Raw genomic sequence first — 20,856 nt, 5'->3', positions numbered from 1 at the left:
TTGGGGGTAACTGGTGAATTCATTCTTTCATGGCTTGTATGGTCCCCAAAGCTGTGCGCAGTTAGTGAAGAAGAGCAGAGACTATTATTGCAGCCTGGACAGTTATTATGGGAGGATTATTTGCAGTCCTACTCCGCCTGGGTGGTTGGGGTGAATTCACTTCCATTCAGCCTCCCGTGATTTCTCTAGATAGCCTGAATCTCACGTTAGGGAGAGGTGTTGTGGCTGAGGCTTATTAAAGAATGTTTGAAGAAGCCTTTGAATGTGAACCTAATTCTTTTCTATTAATTCACATAATTAAGTTAATGCGACAGCATTTTTTAGGTTTCTTGCATTTCACTTATGATGAGAAACAATCTTCTACTGAAAATCTCAATTAAGTCAGGGCTTACAAAGGCACAGGAGTTCCCTATCAAGGATACAGTACACAAGTAAGGGAGCAAAACTTTTGTAATACACAGATGTGTTTTCTTAGTTTTGGCCTTCGGAACAAACACCATGAAACATGACTGCAGATCTTAACATAGACATATCTAGGTTGCTAATTATAGATAGGCGTAAAACACTAGTTCTTTTCAAAACTTTCCAACAGTAAACTCAAAATGCAGTAACAGCTTATCTGTTTTGTGGTGGTGTTTTGTGTGTTTTGTTGTGCTGGTTTTTTTTTAGCCTAGAACATTGGTTTGTTTAGGATAGCTGCACTAGCACCAAATTAATAAATAGCAAAGGAAAACACACTTAATGGCCTGTTTTGTACTTCCCAGCACCAAGTTCCTATATATCGTGAAATGAGATGAATACAGTTCCGCATGCAGACCAAATGCAGTGAGGAATTAGAAGGCAGTAACAGAAAGGAAATGAAGAGTTTATTGTTTTTATAGCTCTAATATCCATTAAAAGTTAGTAACACAGCAGGTGACAGTTTGGGTAAGTGTAAAGTGAATGTTTTGAAATAAATAGCAGTTGGGTGACCTGGGATGTCAGGGCTCTAGACAAGGGTGTGTGTTTGTCAATATATCCTACATGTTTTACAGACTCCTCAGGGAACAGGGGAAGATACAATTTCACCTTTTCTGTGCCAAAACATTTTAATTATATCTTCTTCCAAGTACAGCGGTTCAGTAACCAAGGAGCTGACATTGATGCATGTGTTGATAAAGCTGCAAACATTCAAAATGAGATTAACAAAGATTTTGAGGAAAGGGTGACAGCTAATTTTGCACAGTATTCTGCATCTAATTCAGGTCAGTGTAATGATAGAATATTTTATAACGGTTGTGTCATCCAGAGGGACTTTTATGATGCTTTGTGTTTTTGAGTATTTGTGTATATGAAAGTATAGTTCTTAATACATCATTCAAACAGGTTATAAGTTTTTATTGAAACTCTGTTGGTTGTAGCCATAAACAGGAATAAACTTCAGCATTTAAAAGCATTTTTATATATCCATCAGAATTCATCACAGCAATAGGGTTCTTTTGTCTAATTCACCTCAAAAGTATTGACTTCAGATGTGAAATGGAACCAAAACTACTGCGCCTGGTTTGTAGCGTTGCTTACTATTTGCAAAAAGATAAGATGGAAAGTTATATTAAATGTATTTGAATAATCAAACTGTAGTTTCTTTGTATTGTGTGAGACCTTTTGAGAACATCTCAATGTATTTCTGCTCTATTCTCCTCCTTGTTTGAAGGCAACTGACATTCTTCTTTCACTTTTCTTTTTGTTTGTGAAGTTTTCTTCTTTTTTTTTTTTTTTTTTTTTTCATCCACTCACTTCTCCATCTGCTTTCACTTTTGTTTGCTTGGGCCGTCTCTCATCCCAACTTGATAATGAGGAATGCGGTGTGACCCTGACCTCTATCAGCCCATGCATGACCTTCTGACTCCCCCACATAACCTTTGACCTTCTCTTTGACAGCTTGATTAATTACCCTGTGTTATGATTTATGAGTAAGTGCTATGTAAAAATAATAGACAACAGGTGGTCCTCTAAAAACTTTTTGTGGCATGTTTTCTTTTCCTGCCTAACTTGATGAGCTATTTTAAGTTGGGAACTTAGTGGGACAATGTGTGTTTGGCAGTAACACGGCATTTTTACACACTTGGACACAGCACTGGAATTCAGCGCGCCAAGCGCTGAGGTGTAGCTGGGGTGAAAATATTGCAAAGTACTGGCAGGGTGCAGTTGCCAAAATGTACATTGGGTGGAAACAGAAAGCGGAGTCAACTGACATTTCAGGCGTTTCAGTCTCAGGTCACGTCTTGAGAAAATTGCTCAAATAATGGAGGGGGCATTTTTCAAGCTGAGCTGCATCTCCAACAGCTATGTTTACTTTAACGCTTCACTAGTGACTTCGGATTGGTTGTCATGACCTCATCCCACTGTTGCACCTACGATGTTGCAACAGTGACATATATGTACCCTTCCCATGAAAAAAGATGGGAAATAAACGGAACATACATCTTTCAGAAAGATGAATGGACGTTGCTGTGTCCATTTTAACCACGGGAAGGTTTAAGAGCCGAGCACTTGGAGTTACATTTCCCTTGGGAATTAGCTCTGAGCTTGTTGCAAACAATCTACACAGAAATCTGAACTTGAAAAATCAGGTTGATAAGCCTTAAGAAAAAGATCTCTTTCAGACCCCCGCTTGCAGTCCAAAAAGATAGTTACACAGGTCAAAAGATTCCTCTCCAGCCCTGACCTCTCTGGTCACATATGGTATCCCATCCTGGTGGATTAATATGCAGAGCCGAGTCCTTTCAGCTCATTATTCATTTGGCTAGGCAGAAGAGATTTCAAAAGATTTAGAATTTACCTCAAATATTTTGAATATTTTGGAGTTCTTTTACTTTTTTTTTTTTTTTTTGATCTCAGTTTTACTGCCAGATACACTAATTTTGATGTTTCAAACAACTTGCTTAAACTTCCAGTAAGAGACTGTACCTTTGCAATTCTGGCTTGTGTATTAGGGTGAAAAAGGCCCTTCTACATTGCTCTGGCTTTATAGTAAAGGTATTGTAACTGAGATTTTTTATTCTTCCCAACACTTGATTTTTTTCAGCCAGTTTTTGTCATACGTTGCTGGTTCAGTCACAAGACAGACAACAATTATGTACATTTGTACTTACTAACCTGAAAGCAGAGCTTGCACACAGTCCCCTGCCTCCAGAAGTAGTTACTTGGAGGTTGATAGTAGTTGTTAAAGATGTTTTACTGCTGACTTATCATGAAGTGAATTCCAGGAAATAGCTGCTAATAGAGTATTCTCATCTGAAAGAGAAACTGTAATTGTATCCCCTGAGCTAGTAGGTTAGAGGCTGCAACTTGTATTTATCAGTGTCTATCCTGATTATTACTTCTCATCACAGATACACTAATGGGTGATGCAGGCAAACTTTGACTTCTCTGTGGCATCTGTATTCTCTCAGATACATGGTAGAGCACCGGGCTTAGCTTGGTTTAATTAAGTAAAGATTTATGGAGGTTTTTCTGTTATTGTTAGAAAGTTTACCTTTTTACTGTGAAAAAACTGCACTTTTCACAGTGGTTTATCAGTGGTGCGCTCGATATGTAGAAAAATTGACTCCAGTGTTACTTACACTGAAAACATCACCAAGTTTTAAAACTTGTCTGAATGATGATACTCGCTACAGTTTAATAATGCTGTAAGCTCATCGTAACAGAAACGCATATTCTTAATGACATTGTGAGGTATATATTTGCAAACTCATTTAAAAGTTTTAATGAATGTGATTTGGTCTTTTCTAAACAGTCACGCCAAACGTGTATCATGCCTGTTATTAGAGTTTCCTAAGGGCCTGTTTTTAAATATTAGTGGTTTTGTGTGTTCAGGTTTGCATCGACTTGCACTTTGCACAACCCCTCTGAGTCAGTGAAGAGGCCCATCTTTTTTTATTTTCTGATTATACTGAAATTTAATGGTGCAGCTCCGCCTGTGTGAGTGCATTTTAAAGAAATTAATGGGACTTAAAAGGCATATTGTTTACACAGATGTTATTTAAAGTTAAGTATTCATTGTCAATAGAAGATGTTTAGGGTAAGGCTGAACGAGAGAATTTGGAATCAGGCACAGTTTTACTAGTCATCTTTATACATGTGGCTATCAAATCTTCCTGGTGCCATTGTTAATGTCTTGTAATTTAGGAGGCAGAAGACAAGGGAAAAGAAAACACATTGTAAGCAAAGTAATCTGAAAGGAAATTATTTTCCTAGGAGAAATTCTTAACAATTGGTATGATAGTTTTTCCCACAATCGAGAGAAAAAAAAAAAACAAAAAACCTCAGTTATTACTTAATTACTTTAATCGTACTGACAGAAAAGGCATGCTATCTCAGAAAAAAAATAAATGTAGAGGGAGACATGTTATGCTGCTTAAAATATAATTGGTAAAAATCCTCTAATTGATTTATGAAATAGTGAATTTAAAAATGGAATCATATTTCATCTGTTGATGTCTGTGTGAAAAATTGACATTGTGTCCTTATAAAATTGGACAAATGAGTCATGTAATTTTCAGTTACATAATCAATAACTTAGACAAATTCTACTTCTTTGATGATTTATGTGTCTGTTTTGTGGTCAGCGAAAAGTGGACACAGAGCTTCAGATTCCTGTAACACTCGTAAACCTATAATAAATACATGAATTTTGCATTTGGCATTGTATAGAAGGCAAAAAGAATCGATAGGCAGGACGTCTCTGCTCAGGATGAACAGGTCAAGAAGACGAGCAACAAAGGGAGCAGCAGCTGAAGCCACCACCACAGTGCTTCGTGCCAAGTGCGGCAACAACTTGGTCCTCGCTCCACTGCCAGAGGGCCCAAAATTTATGATTTTCATCCGAGCTGCGCCGTTTAGCAGCATGTATACCTGCCGAAGTGGTATTTCTCCTCGGCAATGGGTCCGGGGCTTTGGATTTCATGAGCAGGAATTGTATCGGCCTCGCCAGCAGTGAGCGCGGGCGGCATCGTGTGCTGATATGAGCGGCAGAGGCGTGGGTAGCTTTTAAACCAGGCCTTCCTTTGTTTCCCGTCTTTCTCTGCCCCTCCTCCTCCCCCTCCATTTATTTATTTGGCTATTTATTTATTTATATTTACCTAAGTTCAATTCACTCGGCGGAGAGGGCAGGGAAGAAACATGACAGGAGACCACTTACTCATGGTACCGAATCTAGTGAGGAGGCAATTTTCTCTTTGGCCTACGGTGACCTTTTTTGAGCACGTTCCTTACACCAGAGACAGTGTACTGAATGCCTCTATTTCACCCTGTTTAGCAGAGTGCAACAGTGTCCTTTAGCTTAGTTTTGGTGGGAGGAGAAGCTATGGCAGAAATTTGAGAAGGGCGTGAAAAGTTGTGCAGCACAAGGAAGAGGGGTAGGAACTTCCTTCAAATGTGATTTTGATAACTAGTCGAGTGTGTCCAACTGTAGAAAATCACCGAGTGACAATCTGTCTACCTGACAGTGACCACAATGCGTTACAAGATTTTTGAATAGCTCTACAGATTAGAATAAAGCAAGTCCAAATAAAGTACCTTTTGTTGGTGTAGATTTGGTTTATTCTGGTGAAGCTAGGTATGTGGACGTCTTTGATCTTCCTGCCCAGCCTAAGTGCAAAATTAAGCATTAAATGAAAAGCTGGAATAAAGCTGTTTAGTCGGATAATTAGTATAGACATTCTCAAAAAGTGAGTCTTTATTAAAATTTACTTTTAAAGGACAGCTTGATTTTCATTGGGAGCCCATGGTAACTTTAAGGACTCATCTGTTAAATGCACGTGCTTCCCTTTTTCTCCCTGCATTTGCGATTATCTTTCACAAATATTACAATTCTTGTATGATTTACCATCATTTAAAAATCATAATAAAATGATTGGCTGATTTATTCAAGATTTATTCCTCATTCATAAATTCATGTATTTTTCAACCAGCTCATTTTCTGAGGCACAAAAATGCAGCTGGTATGCTCAAAAGCATCCTCCAGGTCACAAATTTTCTCTGGGTTTGTTGAATACGGGACATAATCCCAATGAAGTTTTAGAGCAGATTTAAAGACGTGCTTAAAAGTCATCCCCACAGTAAAAGAGTTGACTTGTAAGCAATACCACTGAATCAGTTTTGGTATTGATTCATTGTTACTGCCGCTATTGGCTTCTGCATGGTATGCTTGTCAGCTAGACAAAAGGTTTTACTATTTTAAACTGCTCTGAATAATTTTCACATGCTCTCTCTAATATATATATGAAATCCCTCCATCCTTTCTATTCTAAAGGTTTTTATTGGCTGGGTTTAAAGCTTTTTATTCATCGTTATATAGAGTTCTTAAAACAATATTTTGCTTTTAGTTCTAATACTGTTTTCTGAAAAAGTCGTATACCGTGCTTATGAATAAAACAACATATTAAATTATTTTAGAGGTAAAACAGGCAACTTTTCTGACGCTAAGGGATGTGTATATGCATAAGTGCATGCACAGACACATACTCACACATCAATATCCCTTTAATGACAGAAATGAAACAAACAGAATATTCTCAAAATGCTATTCTAAAAATTATGTTGTGTGAACTTGCTGAAATAAATATATAAGTTTTTAAGAGCATTAAAGTAAATGCAAAGCATTTTCAAGTATTAAATCTCCCTTTTCATATTTCTTTCTTTTCTTTTTTTTTGTCTCTTCTAAACCAGGAAGGCTATGGAGTAATAGTACTGAATCCCAATGAGAACTATATTGAAGTGGAGAAGACAAAAGCCCAAGTACAGCTGTCTTCTGATAGCTCAGATGAACCTGCAGAAAAGAGGGAAAGAAAAGATAAAATCCAGAAGGAAACAAAGAAGCGACGTGACTTCTACGAGAAGTATCGAAATCCACAAAAAGAAAAAGAAACAATGCAGATATATATTAGAGTAAGTTTCTTTTACTTTTTTTTTGTCCTTCTTTACTGATGTATCAATATGTTTACTGTCCATATTAGCTAATAAATAGCGTGCTTTTTTTAAAAACAAACACATTACTGCATTGAAGAGTTCATACAGAGTTCCTGTGTCTTTATTCTATTGATATTTTTTGTCACTTGCTGAATGTGAAGTTTTAGAAGAGTTACAAAACAGTCCTTTCTAATTTCAAAGGGGAACTTCAAATAAACCCCAGAGGAACTCAGTGGTGCTATCAAGAAAGGGAATGATTTAAGGAAGACTTTGTAAAAATGATTTTATAAATAGAGGTGTACACAAGAAACACTTTTTAATGCAGTTTAGGCAACACATTAGCTTCACACGTCATGCATGCATTTATTGTATTACATTGTCTTATACTGGGGAGGCAATAGTTATTGCCTGATAGTTTTTTAACATATTACCTGCTGAATTAATAATGTATTGTGGAAAATACCGGTGTTCATCTTGTGTGGTAGCAGATTTACCCTATAATGTATTGTTTTCATATGAGCAGCCATCCATTGTGTTTCAGCTGAACTTCTGAAGGCAGATAAAGGAGGAGAGTTATTAATATCTTAATAAATATTTAAGCTAGAATAGTTCGAGAATGGTGTAATGAGGAAACTCTGTCCCCTGCTCTTTTCTTACTCAGTGAACCTTTGCACTTTGTAATGCTACCAGCATGGGATCGTTATAACAGTGCTACCCAAGGATTTCTAATTCTGCAGGGGGCACAAACAATATTATTTGCACTTTGACACATTCTGCTTCATATACATACTATGCATTATACATTCGAGACTGAGTCATGCAATTTCCAAAGCCTTTATTATGAAAGTTAGTGTTTTCATTCAGTGGTAAAACATGGCAGAAAAGCCACAGTGTACTTAAATCAGTAAAAGCGCGTGTGCCTTTCTGGTGTGAAATAGAGAAAAAGTCAGCAAAAGGGATGTTAGAATCATCTTAAATTTTAAGTTGTTCCTGTTAATTGTGGTTTAACATCAAAATGTTTGTAGGAGAAATGCAGCTGTACTGTCTGGTTAAAAGGTTTTGTAACCTGGATGTAAGAATCACTAATACCATAAATATTACTGTGGCTCTTGAGGAATATCTCACTACTGAGTATGCGAAACAAAAGGATGCGTATATATATATTCAGAGCCACCAACAGAGCACTGTGGTATTTTGGTTTTTGTGTGTGTGTGTGTGTGGTGTTTTTTTTTTTGTCTATCTGCTTCTTTTTGTGGGATAAGGCATTCTTCCTGCCGGTCAGACCCTGTTTCTTAAGAGGGGCAAGGAGGCTTGTGTCAAGGTGCATCAGGGGCCGGTGGACATTGCTGTATTGTCCAGAAATGCATTTAATCAGCATGCTGGTCCAGTGTCCTCTTGTTGAGAGTAAACCTTTTTTTGATACCTTTTTAGCAGTTCCACCTTCTCATGGCTCTTTTGCTTGATGAGGCATGAAATTTGGCTTCGGGAGGTTTGACCCCCGAAACATAAAATGCATGACTCCATATCATTTTCTTTTTTTTGCGTGGCTCTGTGCCTCAGATATGACTGTTGACATTCCCTTTATTCAATTTTCTTCAAACCTAGGAAAGAAGTAGTATAAGTTTTAGTGAAAGAGTCTCCTTTTGTGGGTGAAATAAATGAAATGGGGCTTTCTAATGCAATCAGTGTTTTATTCTGAAAGAATTTTTTGCTTTTCTTTTCTTTAATAATCCCTAATATAGAGAGATTTTTTGAAACAGAATGAAAAATATCCCTGCTTCAGTGTATGGCAGGATAAATTACTGCAATTTACTTGCCTATTGGTTTCTGAAACAGAACTGGACCGCCGATAGGGTACCATTTACTCTGTTGGGTGGAACTGCTAAGTCTGTAAAAACTTAGACAGGTGGTTGCAAGAGGAGCTGTGAATAAAACGTGCTCTGGTGTGTTTTTCTAGCCAAAGACACAGTTGATACTCTCTCCAGGCATAGCATGGTGCAGACAAAATGGTGCAATGCCTTGCTCGTGATGTATTTCTTGCCTCCCCTGCTTGAGTTGTGCGTGATACAGGGAGCACCCTTTGCTTGCACCCTGGGGTCGCTGCCTGCCTCACCTTAACCACGGGCTGGTGAGGGGCACGGTCTTTGGAACAACCAGAAAGAGCAATTTAGCTAGGATTTTACTTGTTCTGTGGTATGCAATACCTTTGACTCACTGTGCTCTTGAAAAAAATGAAAAAGAAAAAATCATATTGTCAATCCACAGGATATTTAAGGATGATATATGTTCTGGTAGTAGTATCAGCAAAGAATTTTGAAAACAAAAATCAAAAAACAGAGTAAGCCTCAGATTGCCTTTGCCAAGCAGGGCAAATGGGTACAAAGATCAAAAATTTCTTCTCAGTGGCTGTGGTAAATGCATTCATTGAGAAACAGCGAAGGCATTGACTGCATCTAACGTTGAAGGAAGATTTGTTTGTGTCAAATATGCTGGGGACATCGCTTCAGACTGTTAGGCAATAGGAATAAATATCCTTATGTTATGTTCCCATAGGGTCACTAAGATCTGTTGTGGTTTGACGAGGAAATGCCATGTGATGAAATTAGAGCTGTCTGGATCATGGTCCAGCTCGTGCAGTTAGACTGTCCAAAATGTGCAAAAATAGAATTCCTCCATTGTAAATTTCTATAAGTATTTTATTTTTATTTTTTTCATAGGAAAATGCAAATGGACGGGATATTCAAGAATATGTAAAAGCAGAGTCTTAAAATACAAAATCTCAATTTGCACTGTATTTTTATACAAAACAAATATAAATAAAAATGACTATCAAAGTATGTAGTGCATTAAGCATAGTGCTTGAAAGATCAAAGCACTTATTGTTTCATGCTGTAAGTTTTCTTAACTAAGAAATAATGTACTTTCTGGCATATGTTATAGCTTGTTAAAGGGACTGATTCGGTCTGGGCAGTAAACATCATGTCAAACATTATGGCAGAAAAACCTGCTTAATATGTTTTGTAATAAGACAGAATTTTTTGTTCTTGAAAACATCTGCCAAGTGAATTCACAAGTGAAGACAGAAAATGTCATCAATTCAGTAAAAATCTTACAAATTTGGTTTCTTTTTTAGCAGCACAAACCAAGGAGAAAACTTCTTGATAATCAGCATTGACTTATAATACTTTATAGAATGATTAAACAAAAGCATTTTACTTTTATATAACATGTTAATGTATGCATATGAATTTTAATACTCTTGCTGTTCAGATTTTAACAAGCATATTGCCAGCAGATCGTTTTAAAAGCATCTGTTTTTTAATGTGTTGAATGCAGAATTGAGTCAAATAGCTAAATATGTACATACATCCTTTTAAAAAACATATTTCTATCCTTACTTATAGATACTACCATTTTTTCTTAGACCACCAGAGGCTGCTGCTGTACATATTGGCTAATGCTTCCCCCAGAAATTTAATACCCTAGCCAACCTTCATTTATTACTGAACTAAACTGAGAATTTGTTGATCTCTAACCTTTTTCTATGGAAACAGATCATACAGGCTTAAATGTGACATGATTATTCCCTCCATCCTCCAAACCATCTCCCACTCCCCACAGATTTTCACATTGACAGTGTCTTCTCTATGTTAAAAGACACTTAGAAATGTAAATCAGTATTTATCCCCTTCTAAATAGCATTCACCACTTAAACAAGTATACTGAATGAATTCTGAAATGTTATTAAAGAAAAAAGTATAAATCACATAATTTTATAATAATAGTAATTTGCAATAATGTTGTTGCCACAATAGTCAAAGGATATCAAAGAGGCGACGAAGGAAGAAGTGGGAAGAAGCAATATCTTTCATGAGACCGACTGATGGGGTCAGGTTTTCTGGGCAAAAGGGATAAGCTTTTCCGAGGCCTGTGTGCAAGGAATTTTGTCTATTTTTTTCCCCACTTAGATTAGCTGCTTTAATGAAGATAATTCTTAACGCAAATATTATTTTCACTATAGCACAATCCATAACAGCGCTATTTATACTACCGGCGTATGAATGAAATTAAATTAATTTCGGATGCAACTTTTCATAAATAATTCCCCCTCTCCCCCCCCTCCTTGTGTGAGACGAAATAGAAAAAGAGCACGTGCTACTAATTAATTTGTTTTGCTGAAAACGCACGTATCAGAGTAATCTCCGCCCGCGTTTGGGCGACAAGCAGGGCTGCTGGCACAGGAGGGGCCGGCGGGCACCAGGGGCAGAGCTGTGTGCCCCCACCATGTTTCGGCCCTGGCACCGTGCAGGGTTGGCCTTGGGGCTCAGGGTTCTCCCTCCGTGCAGAGGATGGAGCCCGTTCGTGGAGAGCCCCGGCCTGTGGATGTCTCTGGGCAGATGCAGGCCCCCTGCGCCCACCCCGTGACTTGGCAAGGCGCACGCCTGCTCTCGGCCAAAGTCCATGCGACTGCTGAGCCCAGGCTAATAAGCCCTTTATTCCACCAGAAGAGACAAGATGACAAGCGTGAGGCAGATGGCTCCCAAGGGGTTAGGGACACGCTCAAGCGCAGGAAAAGTCGGTGGCAGCACTGGGAATCCGGATGTCAGCTTCCAGAGTCTCCTCCAGTAGTGCAAAGCTTTTTCTCTTTGCCTCTTAAAACATTCGGCGTTACTTTCCCCACACAGCTGAAGTAACACATGGTTTTAGTTTGCCCGTATTTACCTTTTAAAGCCCATTGCTTCCTTCTGTTTCTGTGAAATCTCTTTTACTTCTAAGCAACAGCAAAGTCATCCTGGTGATGGAAAGCTTATGAGAGCTGCTTGGAAATTACTGTGGCTTTATTGTTCCTTGCCCCGCATACCTCTAGATGTTCAGAGTTAAAAGCGAAGAGACTGCCGTCCAAGTGCTGGGAAATCAATGCCTGCTGACCTTTCGGGTGTCATGGGGCACTCGTGGCACCTGCAGAGTGCTGGCAGATGTGCTGCAGGACCTGCTGGAAACTTGCTTCACCCGGGTCCAGCAGCTGGAGGCCAAGTGGAGAGCTCAAAACCATCCGAAATGGCACTGAGCAACTACATTTGGGTGTAGAATGACACCCCTGTGTCATTCCTAAAGGGTCAGGTTAGCGTGAAACTTCAGTAATAATTTCTGTGTAAGAGGAGAAAAAAATATATAGTATTTAATTCTATAGGTACTACAATAAACAGACATTTCGTGAAACCATACAGAATTTGAACTTTAAATAGTTTATAAGTAGGCTATTTAACTTGTGTGGTTAAATTAGGTATTTTTAAAAATCCCTGGATTGTAAGGGCTTCTTGTAGTAAGTTTTGCATCTCCTAGTCTAGAGAAGTTATATTTGTCTTTTTTTTTTTCTTGAGCAAGTGAGAAATCAGAAAAGCAGATAATCACTGGAGGAAGATTTTGCATCTCTTCAAGAGCGCCACTGGCTCTTCGTTCTGCCATACCCTCTCTTTGTTCTGCATCTCACAAGTATGGTTTAATCAAAGAAAAGGAATAAATCGGGGCCGTCTAGCTTTCTTGTCTTCAAACATTCATTACATGATGCCGACAAAATGTGTATTGTTAGATCAGGCTCCTAAAATGTGAGGCAAGCCGTATGAGTTTCCAAAAGAAAGAATCAGCTTGCATCTCTCCTCCCACCACGAGCTGTGCAGTGCTCCTGTTGTTCTAAAAAAGACCGTCATGTACGGGTCAGCCAAGTCGTCCTTCCTTTCAGTCAGGATTCAGGCTTAGTAAACCTGGCCAGTTAGTGAGCTAATCGTAAAGAAAACTAGCTCAGCAGAAAGCAGACCTACTTGTTGAAGGCAAAGGTGAATAAAATTATTCAAACTTCTTATTCTCAGATACTGCCTGGCTTTGATTGTAGAGCAATTGCAGTTAAGGAGTGAAAAGACCTCGCAGGTCATCTAGTCCATCCTCCTGCCAGTACAGATTGTTCTCTGCGAGTATCCTTTATCATTTATCCAACAGAATCAAAGATTAAATCCTTTAACTGATACCCAAAACAAGGATAATATCCTCTGACATACGGTATGCATTGCATGTTTCGATACCAGATCTGAGTGTTTGGGAAAACTGGTAAAAAAATTTTAGCGGGAGGTCAAGTGGTAACATACACATTTTCACAAAATTTGGGGATTCTTTATCTGTTTTTTTTTTCCCTTGGGGACCACTGAGCCATAAAACCCTGCATATGGTGAGAAATCACAAAAATAATTTCTATGAGATAAATAGATACAGTTGTTGAAAATAACCCTTTCCTACAGGACCTCCCTCACCCCACTCCTCTAAAAATGTTTATGGGTTTTGGTTAGGTCATACAAGGAAAACCGGGGAGTCCTGGGAAGTGAATGTCAGCAAGCAGGGAACTGGGGCACAGTTCACTGCATGCTTGAGGATGTTGTTTCTGCCTCATTTGTTACAGAAATCAAAGTGAAAATCCAGGAAAAAAGCATGTGGAAAAAAAGATGCAGTTTTGGGAATTTGCATAAGTCCAGTAGTTCTGCAGTCTGCTTGGCTGCTGTGGTGGCTTTACTCGGGTGGGCAGCCGAGCTCCACCACAACCGCTCTCTCACTCCCCCTCCTCAAAGAGAAACGGGGAGAAAATACGATGCAAAGGGCTCAAGGGTTGAGATAAGGACAAGGTGGCTGGCTGTTAGAGAACAATGAATTACCATCATCTCCTTCTCAGTCATTATACTTCAGAATCCTACTAAATAAAGTCCTTACTCGTTGTGAATCTACTTCTTGTGGGATGTAAACTTTGTTAACTTTGTTAACTTTGTTTTCAAAGTGTCCAGACTGATGTATTTCCTAAGGTAGTCAGCTTTACAGTATTTACAACCCTAAACCTATCTAAATTTTGAAAAATCTTCCATTTCTCTCTCAGATGAATCCTTGTTTTATCCTTTTCTTCCTGGCTAGAAGCGGGTGCTGAATTGATCAAAAATGCTTTTTGTCTTTTGTGGTTGGTGGTGTCAGTAGCAGGTTTTCTGTCCTGAATTGGCTGCATGCTGCTCAGCCGCACTGCTCTGTACTTTGGAATTTAACCGTGGATTCTCATTCTCTTTTTCTGTATTTTTTTATTAGTCACTGCAAGACTAAATTTGCCAATACACAAAGAGTTACATGTTCTTTGTAATCAAATAATATTTGAATTTTAGTTAGTTTTCCCAATAGATGGCACTGGTTGGAGTAGTACTGAATAAAGTAAGACAGACTGAGTTGCATGTTGAGTCGGTGAGAGTTAGGTCTGGTTAGGAGCCTGTAGTTCTTCTGGGACTTTAAGTAACTTTAAAACACTTCTGGAGCTTCTAGTTTGTTACTTCTAGCAAAGTGCGGAGTGAGAAAAACCTTACACCTATACTAAACAGGTTCTTCAGGGGGAGAAGGACACCCCTTCATTAGTAATTTTTGACAAGCTTAAGTATGCTTCTTGTGTTAGAGGTAAACTGTGAGTAATTATCCTTCGGACATGGGGGTCGCGCATGGATGTAGAAGGAACTCCAGTTGCTGTTCTGTTGATACACCATAAAGTAGCACTGATCCTGAGTTCACTATCAGCATGCGGAGATGATTTGCCATGAGTCCAGCCAAGTGTCAATTTTATAATTCTTGAACAAAAGATGGCTCCTGATTGCTTCTGCACCTCTGAAAAAAAAAAAAAAAATCACCTAAATTTTAGTCAGTCATTAAATCCCTAGTGCAGAGCAGATTATGTGGGACATTTCCCCCTAACACACACAAAAGCCTGTGTCCCTGTATATGCACACAAACACTACCTGAATAAATGTGCAGCACATCTGGACACGTGCTTGCGCGTTCAGCATCCTGCAGATGCTGAAGGACACAGACTCTGTGATAACGTTGGCAAGCATGGGATACCTGTCTGGAAGGTTTCCTTTTATCAAAAGCAAAGTTTTAATCAGTACATCCAGTCACAGTACAGGAAGAAATTTAAAAAGCAGGTAATTCAGATAATGTTCTTGATACTGCATAAGCAACTGCAACATGTTTGTTCTTTGGAAACCAGTGTTTCCTCCCAGAATAGTTTTTCATTCCTATCTTCTATCTTTTCCACCTGCTGTGTAACTGAATAATCTGATTTCATGGATCTTGCAAGTTCAGACCATCCTAGAAAAGTGGGCAATTGACATTAACACTTAATTGTGTCGCAGCTACTCTGTTCTTAACCTGGTAAAATGGAAGCTGTAATTGCATGTAGACATGGAGAAGACAGATATTTATTTCTTTTAGGCCCCGTTTTCCTGAGGAATGCTGTTGAAATTAGTGAGCTTAGCAATGAAGAAATTTAGCATAGCTTAGACATGCATACTACATATGTAGTTTTGAAAGATTTGTAGGTTCTGCAGTTAAGTTTGTGCCCTTATTCCTTGGTAAGTCATCGCCCTTATGCATTCCACCTTGCAGTACACTTCTCTTAGCCGTTGGGTACTGCACTTTTTTCCTGCAAGGTTTTTTCTGCTGTTTGAAAAATGAACAAACACATTTGATGACAGGATCATGTTATTCATCATGTGTCCTTTGCACTGGCTGCCAGAAAAGGGTAGGCTTATGTTTAATGGCTGTTGCTTATTTTTAAATCTCTTAGCAGTGAAGACCTTGGCAATCTATGAAATCCTCCTTGTTGAGATATGTCAAGTTTTCATACGTTGCTTGCTGTTTAAAGGCCTGACTGCTTTCTATTAAGCAGGCAAATGAATTATTGCCCTCACAGATCTCAAAATAACACAATCCGATTTGGTTATGGGGTCCGCTTGTCCTAAACACTTTTCTGTTGCTGCTGGGTGTTTCTTCACTATGCTCCTTTACCATTTCTTTCCCTTTCTGTTTTGAACTACCGTGGCTGGCTGGCAGAGTTTGGCTGGTACTCTGATGGAGTTTTATCATGACACCCATTGGGCACTGGCATGGAAATACACGTACTGTTATTATTGGGTTACAGTTCTGGTGAATAACCAAAGCATGGCATCCTGACGACATTCTGAAATAATGCCTTTTCCTACCTGAAGATAAAGGGACCAGGCAAAATTCAGGTCCGCTAGGATAAGGAAAGAGAGAGTGCTGTTGAAAAAAGGTGACAGCTGCCTCAGTTCTGATGGGGAGTTGTGAGAGCATGGAAGAGTCAGGGGGATGAAGCTGCAATATGGAAATGTTGCAAACAAGTGCATGGCCTCAGTGATAATCATCAGCATCAAGTGCCTTCAAAGCCACTGTCCCATATGCATGAAGTTGAGCGTTGGGAGAGCTTCTGCAAGCACGCGTTTTTACACTTTGGTGACACTGGCACCAGGACTTCACTGTTTTTTTATGTTGATTGGAAGTGTCAGGCATGGTGCTTGTGAGCAGCCCTGGCTGGTGCTGCTTTGAGCAGGGCACTGGACAGCAGGTCGTGGGGGGTCCTTTCCAGCTGACACGGTTCAGTGGTTCTGAGTTACCAAGTCCCATGTCAGCCCTCAGGGCAGCGTTTAAACTGTGCATAGTCTCTGTGGACATTGTGAAGAGAGGTGAATTTACCTCTCAGAAACATGTGGCACTATTGACACTGTAGTTGGTCATCCATTTACGAAGAGTAGGCAAAGGTGACTGAGACCAGGAAGCCTACTGAGCTATTAATGTGGTTAATTCCGTGTGATCTTTCACAAGTATTTCTGCTTAAATGCGCCCTGAGCAATACAAGCCCCTCCAGACAGGCAGCAGTGTTTTCTGGCATTTTTCATCCAGGCGTGTTGAGCAGAACATTCAAGGTTTCTTCATAGATCAAGAAACTCCACAAGCCAGATCGTCTCCTCAAATTTGCTGAAAGACCAAATTTGCTGAAAATAGAGCAATAGAGGAAAATGGCTTTTTTCCCAGATGTTTCCCAGATGTTAATAGCATGCTCAATTGTGAATAGTGGGAGGGACTGAGGCACTATCCATGTCCTTCCTCCTCCCTCTCCTTTGCTATTTCTTTGGCAAAAAGGGTTTTGTCTGTATCGTTAAATTGAATCTGCAAACTTTCATTTTAAACTACAAAGCAGTTTTTGTGTTTGGGGAACAGAAAAAAATGCTCTGTGACATTCAAATCGATTATTTGCCAAGTGTGTGTTTAGAAGGGGATAGACATGGCAGAATTAAAAAGGCTGCAACTTTATTAAAGCATTAGTAAACAGACGTTTAATTAAGCCTGTGCACAACCACTTCTTAGAACTCAGAAGATTTCGTCTACACTTTGGTTAATTTCAAAGTGAGACCTGAATCTGTATCTCAGCTCTAGGCCAATGCATTAATTGCAAATTGCCTTGAAACCTATGGGCAGGCCCCCAGTTTCTCTTCATCTTCAAACCTATGCCCATGTTCATAAGGTATTACTGATTTAGGTGTTGCTAATTAGGACACTGCCATCCAGACAGTTGTCTGTGAGCACTATTAGTTGGAAGAAGTTTGCATATGCAGACATCTGCGTTACCACCGCTAAAACTATTCCATGCGGCTTAGTGCAGAGGCAATTTTGGATATTCTGGCATCGTACTGGGGTATTGGGCATTGTAAATATGATCGCAATTTGGGGGATTTCCAAGACATCTGGTACCTGGCAACTACCAATTCTTACTGCTTAATGTCAGTTTTATAACCAAACCACATTTAAGATTTAAAATATTTCAGTGTAGAGACATTTTCACCAACAGAGCTAAACTACCAAATTATCAAAACGCGCTAAACAGTGATTACATAACACTGCTCAACTACTGTTAACCGTGGGAGCTCTTAGAGCTCTTCCAAAATCTCAGTTAGACAGAAGATCTGGTTAATTAGCTGCTACGAGACATCCAGGGCCAGACAACCTACCCAGAGAGCTCCCGGGGTTGCAGCTTTTCTGCTGCCACTGTTAAGGATGGCTCCTGCAGCCACCCAGAACCGCTCCTCTGCACAGCTTCCTCCTCTCCGGTGCAGGGCGGCGTGAATCCGCCTTCCCTTTTCCTGTTCATCTGCACTTCATTCCCTCCGGCCAGGCATTCGGACATTATGTGGCGGTGTGGGGATTACGTTAATTCCTTGCAGCCTTTCCCTTAAGGTCTTGATTAACTTTTATGTTATCTGCCTTAATTAGTACATTGTTGGTTTCACCTCAGTTTTACCATCCCTTTAAAGCAGGGGGAGTGTTGCTATATAAATTATGTCACGAGAACTACATGTACTAATTGAGTGAACGCTTTTCAAGATTTGGTGCTGCGTTGAGGCTTCTAAGCTCAATCTCTAGGCTTCACACAGTGTTACACATTGTGTGTAAGCACAGCAGATCAGATTTTTCTATTAGAAGTAGAGGAACCCTCTGTGACCCTTGTGCAGAAGCCTTGTGCTATCTTCTTGATGGCTCCACCTGCCCTACCTGAGAATTCATATGATAGAAACACTTGTTTGCGTAGTTTAAGCCTGAAAGATTCAATATTATATAAGGTTAATGGCGAAACACAGGATATAAATATATAGCACCCAAGTATGCATACAGACTACATCTTGCTTTTTCCGATGACTTCTTTTTCCCCTCCCAAATTCTAAGAGGTAACAAACCTCACAAAATAGTGACCCAGAAGAGATATTAAGCGGAAGGAGATAGATGTTCGGTCAATAATGTTTGTATCTCTTTCTGATAAATTTGACTCTGTTTGCACCATCGTTGGCTAGAGTGAACTGGTGTTTTTCAGAGAAGCTCTAAAAAATCGGATGGCATGGTAAGGCCTAAAAGACAGCTAACATGTGATTTCATGTTTGATAAATAAATATGAGTTCTTTTTGTTCAGATTATTGTCAGGATTTTTCATCATGATGTAGTGTTTTATAGCAAACTCACAGATACATTGACAAGAAATATTGGAAGACTAACCTATAAAACTGGCAGTATGTATGTATCATGATTTTGTTAAAGAAGTTTAACAAAAATAACTTAAGGGTAGAATTATCTTTATTTAAAGCCCAATAAGGTCCAAGCCTCCAAAAGTAAGCCTCTCAACTGTTTGAACGAGTACAGGTTACAGATGTTGAGTCCTCTTAATCCTGATTTTAAAATGCATCAAACAAATGGTGCTTGCTAATATGGGATTAAAATGGCATCAGGGACCATTTTAAACAGTAACAAAAGATACATCATTGTGGGTTTTTAGAGTTTATTTTTCTCATCCCACCCACCAGTATAAATCATAAATTGCATATTCTGTAGAATACAATATGTTATTCTCAAGATCTTCAGTTATCTCTAGAATTTCTGTTAGATTATTGCTCAGTATATGGTCTCAATAAGCCCCCCAATGTTTGGCCTGTGCTGCCTGAATTAGAAGATTGCTCCCAATTTTCCAGTTAGGTCAACCAAAAAAATTAAGATATGATAGAGGGTCAGTGAAAGAAATTCATATCAAAACAACTGCTCACCATGTCATTATGACAACCTGCTGTAACAAATGTGCTTCTGTTTTAACTTATGACAATTAATTGCTAAAAGTAATTTAATCTGACAGTGGCAAGATGTTGAAAGACTCGTGAAGATGTCATAAAAGCGACCTTTCTGCCCATGTGCAACCAAAAGCCATTTTTAACAAGGAACCTCAAAAACAGTACAACTTCTTTTGTACTTTGTTAATTAGTTATTGATTTGAAACAATGCTCTGCCAAATATTGTCAGATTAGCTAGACGCCAGCAAGGTCACAGTGTGACAGTCTAGTCCTGATAATCTTATAGTATATAAGAATTCTTTTTTCTCTGAACCTTTTGTTCTGATATCCTGAGAATTACATTTCCTGGCTTTAGCATTTGTGCTAATTTAAAATACAGCCAAGCTGTCTGTTATGTAGTTGGATGTTTTGAGTTGTTAAAAGATGACACTAGATTAGAAGAAAAATTGCTAGTGATCTAATGCCTAATGATCTTCGCCGTCCACGATGCACTGTTGCAGTGTCTTCACTAATCTAAGCAAAAAAGTATGTACTTTAATCAAATGGTCAGCACAAGGGAGTCACACGGTTCAAGTCAGAGGTAAAGAGCAAGTCCTGAGGTTGCATGGCAATGCACCAGGATTAAAGGTCATTTCCTAGTGTACCTTGTTATCAAACAAAAATAATAGAGGCGGGCTGAGCAGTAAAATTGAGAAGTAGAATTAAGGCTTGAATAACATTCAACTGTTCTTCCCTCAGAGTTCTGGGTCAGATGATTATTGAAACAAAAACCGATAGAAAACATGAATCTGAATTTGGGATTGTGTTTGTCATTCATGTGGATAATTATTTTATATGCTAATGGCAGTTACGTCAAATACAATTAATTATAGAAGGCTAACACTGCGTATTAAGGCACTTGAGCAAATCTTTACAACTGTACAGTAAGTAAACAGTGTATCAGCTTACTTAAAGCACTGAGCACTTTCTTCCTTTTATTAGAAGAAATCAAATAGCTTTGAGGCTGTTAAATCTTTCTTTCACTTAAATAACCACTTTTGAGTGTTTGTAATAAATAGAGACAAGAGTGTCAAAAAGGAAAGTAGAGAGCGAAGCTGTTCTATTTAGTTTAACTTGTATAACAGATACAAACTCTGTAGCAGAGACTTTACAGCCTTGCTTTGTTCTGAAACCAAAATTGTTAATGAAAATACTAAGTTGTTGTTTTACTTAAATGTGTTGAAGTTTGTTAGATTCATTGTTTCCGGTCTTAGGGAAATCTGCATTTTTCTTGGCCAAAACTCTATTTTTCTTGCAATAGCATGGTTAAAAAATGTCTGTTTCTCATTACAACATATAAACAGATTGAAAGAACTGGAAAGTAAAATACTCTTTAAGTACTTTAGGAAATAGAAAAATAACACTTCTGCATGACTTCCCCTCAGAGTTTTTG

General features: G+C 38.8%; 1 protein-coding gene across 5 annotated transcripts in view; it reads left to right on the top strand.

The window, feature by feature from the left end:
* The window catches only part of ARB2A (ARB2 cotranscriptional regulator A), a 251,607-nt gene that overhangs the window by 116,925 nt on the left and 113,826 nt on the right, over nucleotides 1-20,856 (top strand). For all 5 annotated transcript variants that reach the window (XM_038170230.2, XM_038170229.2, XM_038170233.2 and 2 more), the window contains one exon: nucleotides 6,712-6,930. In XM_038170230.2, the coding sequence (XP_038026158.1) occupies nucleotides 6,712-6,930 (219 nt within the window). The remainder of the gene's footprint in view (nucleotides 1-6,711; nucleotides 6,931-20,856) is intronic.

This window comes from Anas platyrhynchos, chromosome Z (assembly GCF_047663525.1).
Source record: "Anas platyrhynchos isolate ZD024472 breed Pekin duck chromosome Z, IASCAAS_PekinDuck_T2T, whole genome shotgun sequence".
Taxonomy (NCBI): Eukaryota; Metazoa; Chordata; class Aves; order Anseriformes; family Anatidae; genus Anas; species Anas platyrhynchos.
This window is presented reverse-complemented; position numbering and strand designations above follow the sequence as displayed.